The sequence below is a fragment of the Cynocephalus volans genome, chromosome 11, assembly GCF_027409185.1.
Source record: "Cynocephalus volans isolate mCynVol1 chromosome 11, mCynVol1.pri, whole genome shotgun sequence".
In the NCBI taxonomy this organism is placed as follows: domain Eukaryota; kingdom Metazoa; phylum Chordata; class Mammalia; order Dermoptera; family Cynocephalidae; genus Cynocephalus; species Cynocephalus volans.
The window spans coordinates 12,889,156-12,902,162 of NC_084470.1; the positions used below are offsets into that span (position 1 = coordinate 12,889,156).

At 56.7% G+C, this 13,007-nt stretch overlaps 1 protein-coding gene across 1 annotated transcript; it reads left to right on the top strand.

Annotated features, from left to right (window-relative positions):
• Window positions 1-2,718: 2,718 nt before the first annotated feature.
• Window positions 2,719-11,876, top strand: PAX1 (paired box 1). The gene is made up of 5 exons (XM_063115368.1): window positions 2,719-2,992; window positions 3,426-4,055; window positions 5,624-5,766; window positions 6,288-6,510; window positions 11,785-11,876. The coding sequence occupies exons 1-5, from the start codon at window positions 2,719-2,721 to the stop codon at window positions 11,874-11,876; spliced, it is 1,362 nt and encodes a 453-aa protein (XP_062971438.1).
• Window positions 11,877-13,007: the final 1,131 nt, after the last annotated feature.

Sequence of the window (13,007 nt, forward strand, 5' to 3'; positions counted from 1 at the left end):
GCCTTTGGGCGACGTCACCCCAGCCCAGCCAGCCACCTGGGAACCCGCGGAGCCTGGCCGGGGACCGACAGGGGGCGGCAAACTGCAAGATTTTCCAGATGCCGGGCTGTGCAGAGGGCTTCAGCAAGCGCTGTGTGGTCCTAAACCAGCGTAGCTAGCTGCTGGGGAGGGGTCGGGGGTGACGTGAGGGCCGGCGCGCTCTGTTAACCCAGAGACTCCCCGGCCTCCGGACGCAATCCACCAACTCTCTCCTCAACCCTCTTCCCCAGTCCTGGGCGTTCCTGGGGGGATTTGGGGGGGGGGGGGGGCTGGAGGGCTATCATCCTGGGCTGTGTCTCCTCGCCAGCGCCCAGGGCTCTGCTAGCAGAAGTGAGGTGGATGTTCCCCTGAAAGGGCAGTTGGGGCGAACCAGCTGTTCTAGTGGCACGACCGGCTTTATTCGCTCTTCTGAGAGTGCCTGTCCACTCCTCACCGATGGATGGGGAGAAATGTCTTTAGCTACTTTTCCGGACCTTGGGGATGCACTGGATTGAGGCATGGATGTTGCGTTTTTTGTACGTCGGAAACCTCAAGGTCCAGGAGTCAACCTTTCTTGAAATTCGAGCCACGAAAATCTAGATCAGAGGCTAACAGGTTCCCGAACACCTGGAGGGAACGGAGCAGGGCGTGTCTCCACTCCCCGCAGCCTCGGAGCTCCTGGCATCCTGTGCGGGCTGACTCCTCCACTCGGTGCCTTCGCAGAGCTCCTGGCTTTGGCATGCCTACCTTAATCCAAACCGTTCCCTTTCCTGTCCTTACCCTGATCCGTCGTGGACAGGCCCGGTCTTCCGAATGGGTAACCCCGCTCACACTATTGAACCCTCTCTCCAGTGCATGGACCCACAAACCTGTTCCCGATTCCCGCGACTTCCCCGAGGCCCCCGAAGTCAGAAGCTGAACTGTGTTCTCCGTTCTGCGGAGGGAAAGACTCCTCGCTTCTATAAACCTGGTTTTTCTTTTTCCGAGGGCAGTTCATGCCCGTGGCTCCGGCCCTAGTCCTGCGGGGCCCCGCGCGTTCCTTCCATAGAGCACAGGATTTATGGCTCAGGCCCTCCTAACTGGCGTATTGGGACAGGTTGATGAGGAGCCAGTGACGCTCTCTGGCCCCGCAGCGGAGGGATAGGGGTCGGGGCCTCCCCTGCCGCGGTTCCCCAGGCTGCGCTGATTGGGTCCATCTGCTCCTCGGGGAGCATCGCTGCCCCGGCGCGGTGTGCAGCTCCAGAGAGCCAGACCCTTGGGGGTGCAAGGTGGCGGGAGGTGCGTGGGGGGCTTTTCTCACCTCCGGAGGAGCGCCCTGAGCTCCGGAAACCATGGCTGTTTCTCGGCTTCCTCCTAGGCCCCTCTTCCTGCTGCTGCACATTCAGCCCCATGCCCTTGTCACTTACTGGCCCCAAAGCTCAGAAATCCCAGGTCCCAGCCTCCTCGTGTCAGTTCGGGTGCAAAACCCGCGAACTTTCACCGTCCACCTGATCTTTCCCGGCCCTCATCGCGTGGCTTCTTCCGGGATTGTCGCGATTAGCGACACAGACTGGGAAGTCCAGAACTGCGCATCGATGCAGGCTAGAAATCGAGAAAGAGTCGGCGTTTAATGCCAGGGCCAAAAGAATTCAGGGCTGCGCAAATCTCCACTTAAATGAAGGAAAAAAGACCATGCTGTTGTTGAGACCTCCTGGAGGCTGCGGGGTGCTAGGGGAAAGGCCGCCCCGGGATGGAGTGGTGTGTGTGGGGTCCTACCGCCTGGGAGAGAGCAATTGTCCTTCAGGCCTAGAGCGGGAGCTACGCGCGGGGCCTCCCGCGGGTCGCCAGAACTCTCTTGAGATCTGGAGGGCGCTGGGTCCGAGCCCTTGGGAGCAGCAGGTCCAAATCCCTTTCCCGTCTGCGCCCTGTGTTACCTCTTGAAGAGCAATGGGTTCTGGTGGGCGGACCTGGCCACAAGAGACAATTTGGAACGCGCCCCTCTCGAGTCACTGAAATCACCACACCACTCCAGGGGAGTGGATGGCTATTAAACATTGTCAAGATGCCCTGAGAGCAGGACTGGGGACTCTTGTCAGAAATGGGGCACGTGGGAGTCGGCTTCACGACAAACCGCCTTGGCCCCTCCTCGCCAGGAGCCTGCACCACGTTGGACGCGCATCTCGACGCTTTCACCGAGCTGGGATACTGACTCCACTTTTCGGGGGTGGTGGGTCTCTGCCCAGGGCGGGGGGCGGTAGAGACGGCCACGCCCTGAACACCTCGTCATGATTAACTTTTATCCTCTTCTTAGCAATGGTGGTGGAGGTGGTAGCAAGACTACAGCTAGCGCTAGTCCTAACGTGACACTAATGAAGTTGAAATTTGAACTGACTTCCCCATCATTCCCAAAGCCGGGGGAGGGAGGGGTCTTCAAGGAGCCCAGAGCGAGTGGAAGGTCCCAGGCCCAGCTGGGGTTGGAAAGTGTGTGTTTATGGGGGGGAGGGGGAGGCCAGGAGGGGGTGAAGGCGGGCCGCTGGCGGAGGACAGGAGGAGGAGGTAGGTTTTCAGGGCGGGAAGGGGGGCGCCGGGGCGCAGTGACGGGAACCAATGAGCTGCCAACTCGCGCGTCTCCGGCGTGACTGCCGAGATTGACGTGGAGGACACGTCAAATTGATTCCCGCACGCTGCAGCCTCCCGGTCAGACGAATTTCTCCTAATCGGATGAAGTTCACCCTGGGCCTGGGGTCGCGGGCGTGGAGAGTGTCTTGGGAGCTGACGGCAGCGGCGGCGGCAGGCCCTGGGGCGGGCGGCGGCGCTCTCGGCAGCGGCGCACAGCGGGTCTCCAGCCCGCGGCCGGGCCGCCGCGGCTCTCGGCTCGCGCGCGCCCTCCCTCTATGTATCTCAGGCGGCGGCGGCGCCCGAGTTCTCCCGGACTGCGCCGGGCCGAGGCCGGGCCGCCCCGGCTCCAGGCAGCTGGCTGGCCCGAGCGCTATGGGTAAGGGGCGGGAGGCAGGCAGGGCGCGGGCGGGACCATGAGGGTTATGGCCCTGCGCCTCCCTTCCCTCTCCTCCGCTTTCCCTAAGTGAGCCGGTCCTGGGTCCCGGACAAGCCGCATTTCCAGCATGTCCCCAGACTTTGGGGGGTGAGTCCCGGGATGCGGGGGGGCGACGTCTCAAATAGACAAACCAAAAGTCTCGAAGGGGCAGGGAGGGCTAGAACTCGGGGTGACACCCTCCGCGGTCCCTACGCCCTCACCCAGGACCGGAGCCGGACCCAGGCGGCCTGCCCTTGGACCCCGAGCTGTTTGGAGGCCCCCGAGTCACTTTCGGAGGCGCGCCTCATGCAGTGCTTCGCCCGGCGTGGCCAACCTTGGCTAACCCGCCTGTGTTTTCTCCCCTCCCGCTCACTCTCGCTGGGCGCGTCCGCAGAGCAGACGTACGGCGAGGTGAACCAGCTGGGCGGCGTGTTTGTCAACGGCCGCCCCCTGCCCAACGCCATCCGCTTGCGCATTGTGGAGCTGGCGCAGCTGGGCATCCGACCCTGTGACATCAGTCGGCAGCTTCGCGTATCCCACGGCTGCGTGAGCAAGATCCTGGCGCGCTACAACGAGACAGGCTCCATCCTGCCCGGGGCCATCGGGGGCAGCAAACCCCGCGTCACCACCCCGAACGTGGTCAAGCACATCCGGGACTACAAGCAGGGAGACCCTGGCATCTTTGCCTGGGAGATCCGCGACCGGCTGCTGGCCGACGGCGTCTGCGACAAGTACAATGTGCCCTCCGTGAGCTCCATCAGTCGCATCCTGCGCAACAAGATTGGCAACCTGGCGCAGCCCGGGCCATACGAGGCAAGTAAGCAGCCACCGCCGCAGCCTGCGTTGCCCTACAACCACATCTACCAGTACCCCTACCCCAGCCCTGTGTCGCCCTCGGGCGCCAAGATGGGCAGCCACCCCGGGGTCCCGGGCACAGCGGGCCACGTCAGCATCCCGCGTTCATGGCCCTCGGCACACTCGGTCAGCAACATCCTGGGCATCCGGACGTTCATGGAGCAAACAGGTCAGTCTTGGCGACCTTCTGTCATTAAGGGACAGAATTGGGGGCCGGCGGGCGGGCATGCGGGTAAGGGGTCACACTCTCCCTGTTCCTGAGGCTGGTTCTGTCTCAGGGGAGGCCGGGGCTGGCCAGGGAGGCCTGGGGTCCTGGGCCTTCTGCGTGAGTCCTCGGACATCTTGAACTTTTTATGACAAATATGGAAAATATTTCTCAAATCGAAGAGCAATGGCCGACCACAAATTCGGAGGCCTGAAATTGCGTTTTATACTTGCAAAAAGTGTGCAAACCCCTACTACTAAATCTAAGCCAAATCGCCCAAGCGATTCTGCGACCCTTTCTTTTGCTTTCAGGATCCATCGCCATTCCCCAGAGGATCTGTCAGGCCCAGGGGGTTCTTTGGAGTAAAAGGGAGAGAGGCCCTGTGGCCCGTCTAGAATGACTTAGATCTCCAGAAGGCCCCATGGCCTTGCGGGTGCTGGAGTTGGGATCGCGAGTGATGTCCCCGGACTGAAGTTGCCCTCACTAGGATTTGTCCTGCAATTAAGACTTAGCAAACTGTTGGTCACCTCTTGGAGGGAGAAGAATTGGGGGAAGGAGGGTGGTTGGGGCAGTTTGGGTGCTCGGCTGGGGAAGGACTTATGTGAGCCCGGGTCTGGAGTCTCTTTTGACTGTCCCCTGCCACCAGCAGCCAGCAGGGGGATGGTCTACTCTTAGGTGAACAGACTCAGGAGCAGGTCAAGATGCAAAATTCATGGTAACCCAGAAGAAAGGAGAGGCGGCCAGAAAGAAACTGAATGCTTAGCTCCAGCGACAGTGGGCACACCTCCAGGGCTGCGCACACACTTTGTTTCTCCTGGTGGCTCTAACCCAGTCTGGGTCACCTGCTGGGGCCAAAGTTTCCCATAGAACAATGGTGAGCAGCTGGCTGGGAGATAACCCCACCAGACCTGCACTCGGATCTGGAGCTTTTCCTGGGTTTCACACGGACGCACCCGTCCGAGGAGGAGCTGTGTGCCTGGGACACACGCTGGTCGTGGGGTTGACGCCTCTTTTGGGAGGCTGGGGTTGTCTCTGGAGATAGTTCAGGATAGAAGCATCTTGCATCCTCCAGACTCTAGTTGAGACATTGAGAAATCCATGCAATTTTTATGAGGCTGCTGTGAATTTGAACTTGGACCTTTCCGGATGCTGCCTCTGGACAGTGGAGTGACCGCCTTGGCCGAGGGCGCCCAGCTCCTGTCCCACAGGCCGCCTGCTCAACGGACACCTCCCATTTTGTGGGAAGCGGGTTGAGAGCTGGGAGGAGGGAGGAGCGAGGAGCCGGCCCCACTGACGTTCTTCCCTTGTCCCCACTAGGAGTGGAAGCAAAACCCCGGGCCTCGCAGCCCCTCGCCTCCGACGGCTCTGCAAGCATTTGACCACCTCCGGGTGTTAGGGGGACCCCAGGGCGCGCCTCGGGTACCAGCCGGGTGGTTGCAGGCACAGGTGTAAATGACTGGGCGGGAAGACTACACAGTGTACCCTTGCCCAAAGTCGAAGTCACCTTCTAATCTGTTCTGTGTCCCCCGCAGGGGCCCTGGCGGGGAGCGAAGGCGCCGCCTACTCCCCCAAGGTGGAAGACTGGGCGGGCGTGAACCGCGCGGCCTTCCCCGCCACCCCAGCAGTGAATGGGCTCGAGAAGCCTTCTTTGGAGGCGGACATTAAATACACTCAGGTAATCGGGAGGTAGGGGAGGGAGGTGACCTTAACTAGGGGAGCGAAAGGGTTGGGACAGGGCTGGGGTGAGGAAAAAGAGAGAGAAAGAGAAAACTCTCCCAGGCAGCGGATGTTGTGTCTGGTCGCCCGGCTAGCGAGGGACCTCGAGTGGCAAATTTCTCTCCACGCTTCAAGCGCACTAGTTCGGGGGTGGCTGGCTTTCTAGGGGACTGGCTTGCCGTTTGCCAAGACGCTTTTGCTAAAAAAGCTGGAACCCCTAACCCCTTTCTCTAAATCCTGATGGTGCATACCATGGCCCCTTCATCTTTTATTATTATTTATAACAATTTCAGTGGATTAAAAAAAAAAAAAAAAGACACTTTGCCAGAGAACTTACTAGGAAAATTAGAGGCCAGGCCTCGCGTGGGGGCAATTGACGGGGACAGCCGGGGAAATGAGGAGCCCGCGCCGCAGCCATCGCGGGTGCTGGAGAAGACGGCGGGCTCTGTCGCTGATGCCCTGCGTTTCTCTATCCCCCAGTCGGCCTCCGGCCTCTCCGCTGTCAGCAGCTTCCTCCCGGCCTGCGCCTACCCGGCCTCCAACCAGCACGGCGTGTATGGCGCGCCGGGTGGCGGCTACCTCGCCCCGGGCCCGCCGTGGCCGCCGGCGCAGGGCCCTCCGCTGGCGCCCCCCGGGGCCGGCGTCGCAGTGCACGGCGGGGAGCTCGCGGCAGCAATGACCTTCAAGCATCCCAGCCGAGAAGGTGAGGGGTTCCGGCAGGGAGGAGGTCTGTGGGTTCTGGAGGGTTTAGGAGGGTGCAGGGGAGGGGGCATGAGCCTGGGAAAAGGAGGAGAGAGAGAAAGATACTGAACGAAGGCTGGTGTAGGTGCTCGGCGTAAACTCTTTCTTTGGATTAAACGTTAAGCCTGTAGCTTCTTGGAGCAGATTCATTTCTAACAGGTGTCTGTAGAAAGTACACTGAGGTTGTGAGAATCCCAGAACTGTCCCCTACTGTACAGAGAGAGGGGAAAGAGAGTAAGGCTGGAGAACAGGACTCCTGGGTTTGGATCTGGTTCCTGAACCCTTGGCCACGTTATTGCTTTTCTCTAGGTCTCGGTTTCTTTATCCATAGAAGGGTCCATAAGGCACCTTCCAGGCTCACACTTCTGTGGCCTGTGGAGCTTTGCTTTCTGTGGTGGATCTGTCCTGGCATCTGAACCCTACAAGTGGGACTGGGCTTGCCAGTAGCACCTGACCTCCACACTGGGGTCCTTCTGGGCATGGCCCAGCTGTCTCTTCCAGGTTCCATTTTGTTTTTGTTTTTGTTTTTAAACCAGGCCCGGGTCTCCCCTTAGGTTCTTTTCCCACCGGAGTGGGAAAGAAGAGAGCATTTCAGTCATGTAACCTTAAGTCCAGACTCTTTTGAGCTCTGTGTGCTTTGGGGTCCTTCTCTCTGTGCGAAATGTGGCTGGGAGTTCTGTCTCCTTTGCCTCGTTTTCCTCCCTTCTCCTCTGCCTCCTCTTGCTCCTCTTCTATAAATCTACTCCCTGATAAGCCAACTAAGAGACGTGAGGTATTCAACTGGTGGCCAACAGTGTGAGGGGCATCTTCTTACACTGCCCTTGTGGTTTTTCCTTTACCTTGGGAAAAGCTCACCTGTGCTTGAGTCTTCATTCTCCTCCTTGGTGAAAGGGGTGGCTGGATTTGCTAGTTTTGAGCCCACCTCTGTTTAGGTTCTGATCAACAGAAATTTGCAACTTCAGGTACGTTGGGAAAGGAAAAAGTCACTCTAGGGGGTCCCCGCCCCAGCAGAGAAGGGGACAGGATGCAAACCTGGGGTATACCATGGGGCAGAGGAGTGTTCCCAGATTACAAAAGGATCCTTACGAGTTGATCTGCTTTTACACCTGCTGACGGGGGTGGGGTGGTGGTGGTGAACGGTGGTGCTGGGCAGGCGGGGGACAGGAGGGGCTTCCTCCTTGGTGCCACTCAGGCAAAATGTGTTACTTCCAGGTGGTCTTATTGAGACAGGATGGCATGATCTATTGGGGTTGGGTATTAATATGCCATTCATAACAATGAAATGGAGGAAGAAAAATAGTTTTTCTATTTCCACCTTTCCTAGAGCACAAACATCTTGGAATACTGGGATAATGCTCACCTGCCTAATTATAGACAAATCCAACTAAAGAAAATTTACAAAAATTGAGAATTAGAACTTTAAACTTTAAATTAAATGTAAATAATAGGATGATGCCACTTGCTCATTTAGGAAAATCCAAGTAAAAATTGAGGATTCAAACTCCTTTAAGCTTTGCATTTAAGGACAGGTAAGGAGTTGCAGTGAGTGCTTCACTCGATTTCTTGTCCTTGGCCTCTAATCTACCTGTTTTCCCAATCAGGATTATCTGTTGAAAACGAAATTGAAATGGAATTTACCTCATTGCACTCGTTACACAAATTGCTTAACTAAGCAGTTTCATTTGAATTAGAAAAGTACATCCACAAATTTAACTTATTTCCCCTGGGATGATCCCAAGGAAAAGGAAGACAGTAAAAGGATCCACTCTCTACAGAGGGATGAAGTCCTTTTCCAAAAGAGCCACTTTGTCCGGGAGGCATTTCAAGCTCTACATTAGAAACAAATTATGAAGTGTAGATAACAATCCAAATGCAAAACATACAGTACCTAATTCTAAACTACTTCAACATTTAGATTCATCAGTGATGGGTTTTCTTTAGAAGGTCCTTTCCTTTTCAGAATTACAGAGCCATCGAATGGCGCTGGCATTTTTGTCCGTTTTACCATCTATCCCCTTCCTGTTATGAAATATCTTACCTGTTTTCAAAATCCTCAGCAATAATTAGCTACATTAGTTATTAAATTAATAATTTAATTTCCAGATCCTCACAGTTCTTTAAATGTTTAGGTAAAGATCATTGAATAACTCAGACCTACCACTAACAACGATTTCTGAAGCTGGCATGCAAGTGTTTGCATTGAAACAGGAACATACAAAAGAACCATTCCCTATCTATCTATTTTCACAGCATGGGAATTACAGACATATTTGGGTTATGGATTTTTTTCTCTTCTTCTCACTGGCAGAAAATCTGACTTCAAAGGTCACCCCCCCCCCCAGCGGGTCTTTGAAAAGACAAAGTGCTATGAATCACTGCCTTTTATTTTCTAGCCATTTGTCAAGAAATTAATATCTTCAAAGAAACCTATCCTATAAGACAATCTACTATAATTAATTGTTCCATTCATATGAATAGCAGGAATGGCATTTACTGAATTTCATTTCAGTAAGAAAAAGTTTTCTTTACTACAAGCAATTTAATATCATGAATGCTCAGTAAAAAACAAATACTTTTAATCTTTTAGTGCATACACACAACACATGCACGCAATATTGTATATATCAATTGGCCCTCCAAACTAGGTGCAAATGAACATTTTAACGGTTACCCTAAGGTAAGCCCAATCGCATGTCAAATTATGCATCACGACTTATTAATTTTATCTTGGTAAAGGTAATGGGTCTTGGTTCCCTGTTTTGTAGCCAAGAAAGTACGATTTATGTTTCCCACCCCCTGAAAGGAAACTTTAATTTTTGGGAATTGAGAGAATATAGAAAAGCTTCATTTCATCTCCATATGTGTGTGTGTGGGGGGGGGGGGGCTGACATCCTAGAAATCACCACATGCATCCAAATGTCTTGTCAGGGCATGACCACCCCCCACCCTCCCAATCAGCAGACCCCAGACCCCCCCAGACGTTCTCTCAAGACAGCTGGTATTTACAGCGTGTTTTCAGAAACCAGCAAAAACCTCAGGGTTCTAATATCCCTCCCAGCGGGGCTCTGCAAAGACTGAAGATTTGGAAATCAAATCTATAAAATATCGCATACGCACCAAGAAAGTGGGTGTTTATATTTGTTAAGGATAACTGGAAGCTTCGGTTCAGCTCTCTCTGTTCTGGCATCAGTTTTCGGAGGCTCCTAAAAGCGAACCTTGTCAGGGAGCACTAGGGCGCCGGCATTTGCGAGCGAGGCACCCCCCTCCAGCCGTGGCCTCATTTGACCCAACCCCGGAAGCCCCTTCCCAGTCCTGCGACGGTCCCAGTGTGCCCTGAAATCATAGTCCCAATATCTCAAAAAGATTGTTCCCATTGCTGGCCCCTGAGAGTAAACGAGCCTGAGGAACACCTAGAGCGGGCGGACCTCGGAGGCCCCCAGACATCCCCACCCAAGTTGTCCGGGGTCCTATGGGAAGGAATGGAGAGGAGGTGGGGTTCTGTGGGCAGGGACAGCCGAGGACAGAGCTCAAAACGCAGCAGGATTAGCCTCTGTGGGGGGTGGGGGGTGGAATCCGTCTCTCGGCTCCCGGATGTTTATTTTTCACCAGTTCATTTTCTCGCTTGTCTCTAAGGTAACCGGCCCTTGGATGAGAAACCTCCTCCTCCTCAGCTGTTTTCTAAACAGGTCCTCACCTTGAAGCATGTGTACAGGGTGGGAAAAAGGCCTAAAGACTTCGCTGGCTGGGCCGCCCTTTAGGAAGGAGAACTGAGAGGCGGGGACAAGCCGACTGGTCGCTCTGACCTGGAAAGGTCTTTTTAGACCCCTTCGAAACCAGATGTGTGTGTGTGCGTGCGTGTGCGTGTGTGTGTCACACTGAGGTGTGTGTGTGTGCGCGTGCGTGTGTGTACACTTGTGCGTGTGCGTGTGCGAGTGTGAGTGTGTGTGTGTGTGCGTGTGTGTGCGTGCATGTGTGTGTGCGTGTGTGCGTGTGCGTGTGTGTGTCACACTGAGGTGTGTGTGTGCTCGTGTGCGTGCGTGTGTGAGAGTGTGTGTGCGTGTGTGTGTGTGTCACACTGAGGTCTGTGTGTGTGTGTGCGTGTGTGCGTGTGTGTGTGCGTGTGAGTGCGTGTGCGTGTGTCTCTGTGTGTGTGTGTGCGTGTGCGCGTGTGCGTGTGCGTGTGTGTGTGTCACACTGAGGTGCTCGGCCCACCTCCGCACAGCCACAGCAAGTTGAGCCTGGGACTGGCTGCAGGAAGGAAAAAACCAAGAGTTTCCCCTCACCCCCAATTAAGGCGCTGCAAGCTCTCCCTTTAAAAGAGGACTTCTTGGGGAAAAAGGGAAATTGAAATAGACCCCCTTTAGGTGTAATCAAGCCTGGTGAAGGAGAAGCTGAGCTTCCCGGGAGTGGGACGGGAAAACAGGGTTGAACAAACGTGCCGTCACTTTCTGGCCTCCAGTAGCAAAACTTGGGCCCTTTCCCCAAACCTTGAAGAATAGAGCAATGCGCAGAATACCGCCTGACCCGGCAAGCCCACTGTCACCTAATCTGGAGTCCCATAGGCCCCAGGACGTGCTGTGCCCACAGCGTTGAGCGCATCTGGATCCCTGGACCTCGTGGGTACAACGAAGTCGGCTGCTCACTTCAAGTGCGACCACCTCCCATGTCGGAGGGACCCGGGCCTTCCCGTGGGGATCTCTGGTCACCCCCTTCCCACACGATTTCTCCTCGAGCCGCGGGTGTCAGTGGACGCGACGCACTGGTTGCCCCTCGCACCTGTGTGCGCGGCTGGGGTCTGGGGTGGGTGTCAGCTCCCCGCCCCCACCCGCGGAAGTCTCCTTCAGGTGTGACAACCTCCCTGCCCCCTGCGACCCTGGCCTTCTTTACTGAGCGGGCGGCGAGGGGTTGAGGGCCCAAGACAACTGCATCCGGCCAGCGGCCAGGGCGCGCCTGCAACGCGGCCTTGCGAGGACACCCACTTGCCAAGGCTCTGCTTACAAGTGGCTCCCTTAGGGGGGACCGCTGGGAGCCCACGTGCGACAAGGGCACCTTGGAGAGCGCGGGTCTCTGCTTCCTTCTTCCAAAGCCGTGAAGGGTCGCGGCGCACGGGAGGGGTCACGGCCCCGGCCCCGGCCCTCGCTCTGCCGCCGCGCTCTGCGGGCGTCCCGGTCCCCGGGGGCTCTCGTCCTGCCCGGCGCCAGCCAGTGACCCGACGCCCCTGTGCTTCCTTCCGCAGTGGCCGACCGGAAGCCACCCAGCCCTGGCGGCAAGGCCCCGGACGCGCTCGGTAGCTTGCACGGACTGCCCATCCCAGCCTCGACCTCCTAGGGGCAGTTCTCGGCCCGAGAGCCCGAGCCCGGACGACACGCGGCCGACCGGCGGGCGGACCCGGGGAGCGGCGCGGGCAGCAGCCGAGGACGCGGCGCCGCCCGCGGGGACACGCCCGTCGGTCCCCCGGCCGCGCCCTGCCTCCGGCCCGCCCGCCGCACGCGCTTCACCGGCCGCCGGGTGCGCAGGCTTCTCCGAACTTCGGCTTTAGACGCGTCCCGGTCCCTGCTCCGGCGCGGACTTCCTTGTCCCGCCAGCGTCACTTTCCTTCTGCGTCCCTCTGTCCGTCTGCTCCCTCGCGCCCCCCTTCGCGCTTCCCTCCCTGCCTGCCTTCGTTTTGTCCTCGCTCCCTCTCTCCCGTCCTTCCTTCCCCGGCCCCCTATTTTCTCCCGTTTGTCTCGCTCCTTTCCTCCTTCCTTCTCCCCCTCTCCTCCGTCCACTGACCTCTCCTTCCTCTCGCCCATCCCGGTCGTCGACGCCCTTGTCTCTTTTTCTTTCACCTTTTACCGTAAAAGGCTCCATTTCCCTTCATTTACTGGCTCCCCTGACCCCCGCTCCCACAAATCTGGGGGAACCTCAGACCAGTTTCGGCGACAGTCCCTTCTCCCGCACCCGGGGACTCTGGAGCCCCCAACCCTCCGAGTCCCCCAGCCCTAACAGGGGGAGGAGGCTCGAACCTAGGATGTGGACGGAGGAGCCACAGCTTTTAGTATCTATTTTTATAGTAACAAACCAGAACAAAACCTCGGTGAACCGTCATCTCCCCTCTTTTCCCCAGTATACTGTCTGGAAATCTGCTCTTTTCTCAGTGCCCAGTGGCTGGGCTTCTCTTCGATTCTCAGATGATGTCACCCCAAAGAAGATTGGGGTAGGAGTGGCAGGGGGACATTGGGGCTGTTGGTGTTCTCTGTAGTTAGAAAAAGGGGTGTCCCGGATTTGCCCCCTCTCCCCACCCCCAACACCAGGGAATCAGACAAATGGTAAACAATCAGCACCGTGTTTGGTGTTCAGGCTCAGCACATTTGTTAATTTAAACCACAAACTGTTTCCAGGTACAAAGGTCTATTCGGGCTTTTGGTTTGCAAGGGCTGGAGGTCTGAAAAACCCAAAGTGTCTTCTAGAGCCGGACAC

Excerpts from the sequence above, each read along its gene's own strand:
- PAX1 (XM_063115368.1), top strand. The coding sequence starts at position 2,719 with ATGAAGTTCACCCTGGGCCTGGGGTCGCGGGCGTGGAGAGTGTCTTGG. Across the intron at positions 4,056-5,623 it reads GACGTTCATGGAGCAAACAG|GGGCCCTGGCGGGGAGCGAA; the intron begins GTCAGTCTTGGC and ends TGTCCCCCGCAG. Across the intron at positions 5,767-6,287 it reads CGGACATTAAATACACTCAG|TCGGCCTCCGGCCTCTCCGC; the intron begins GTAATCGGGAGG and ends TCTATCCCCCAG.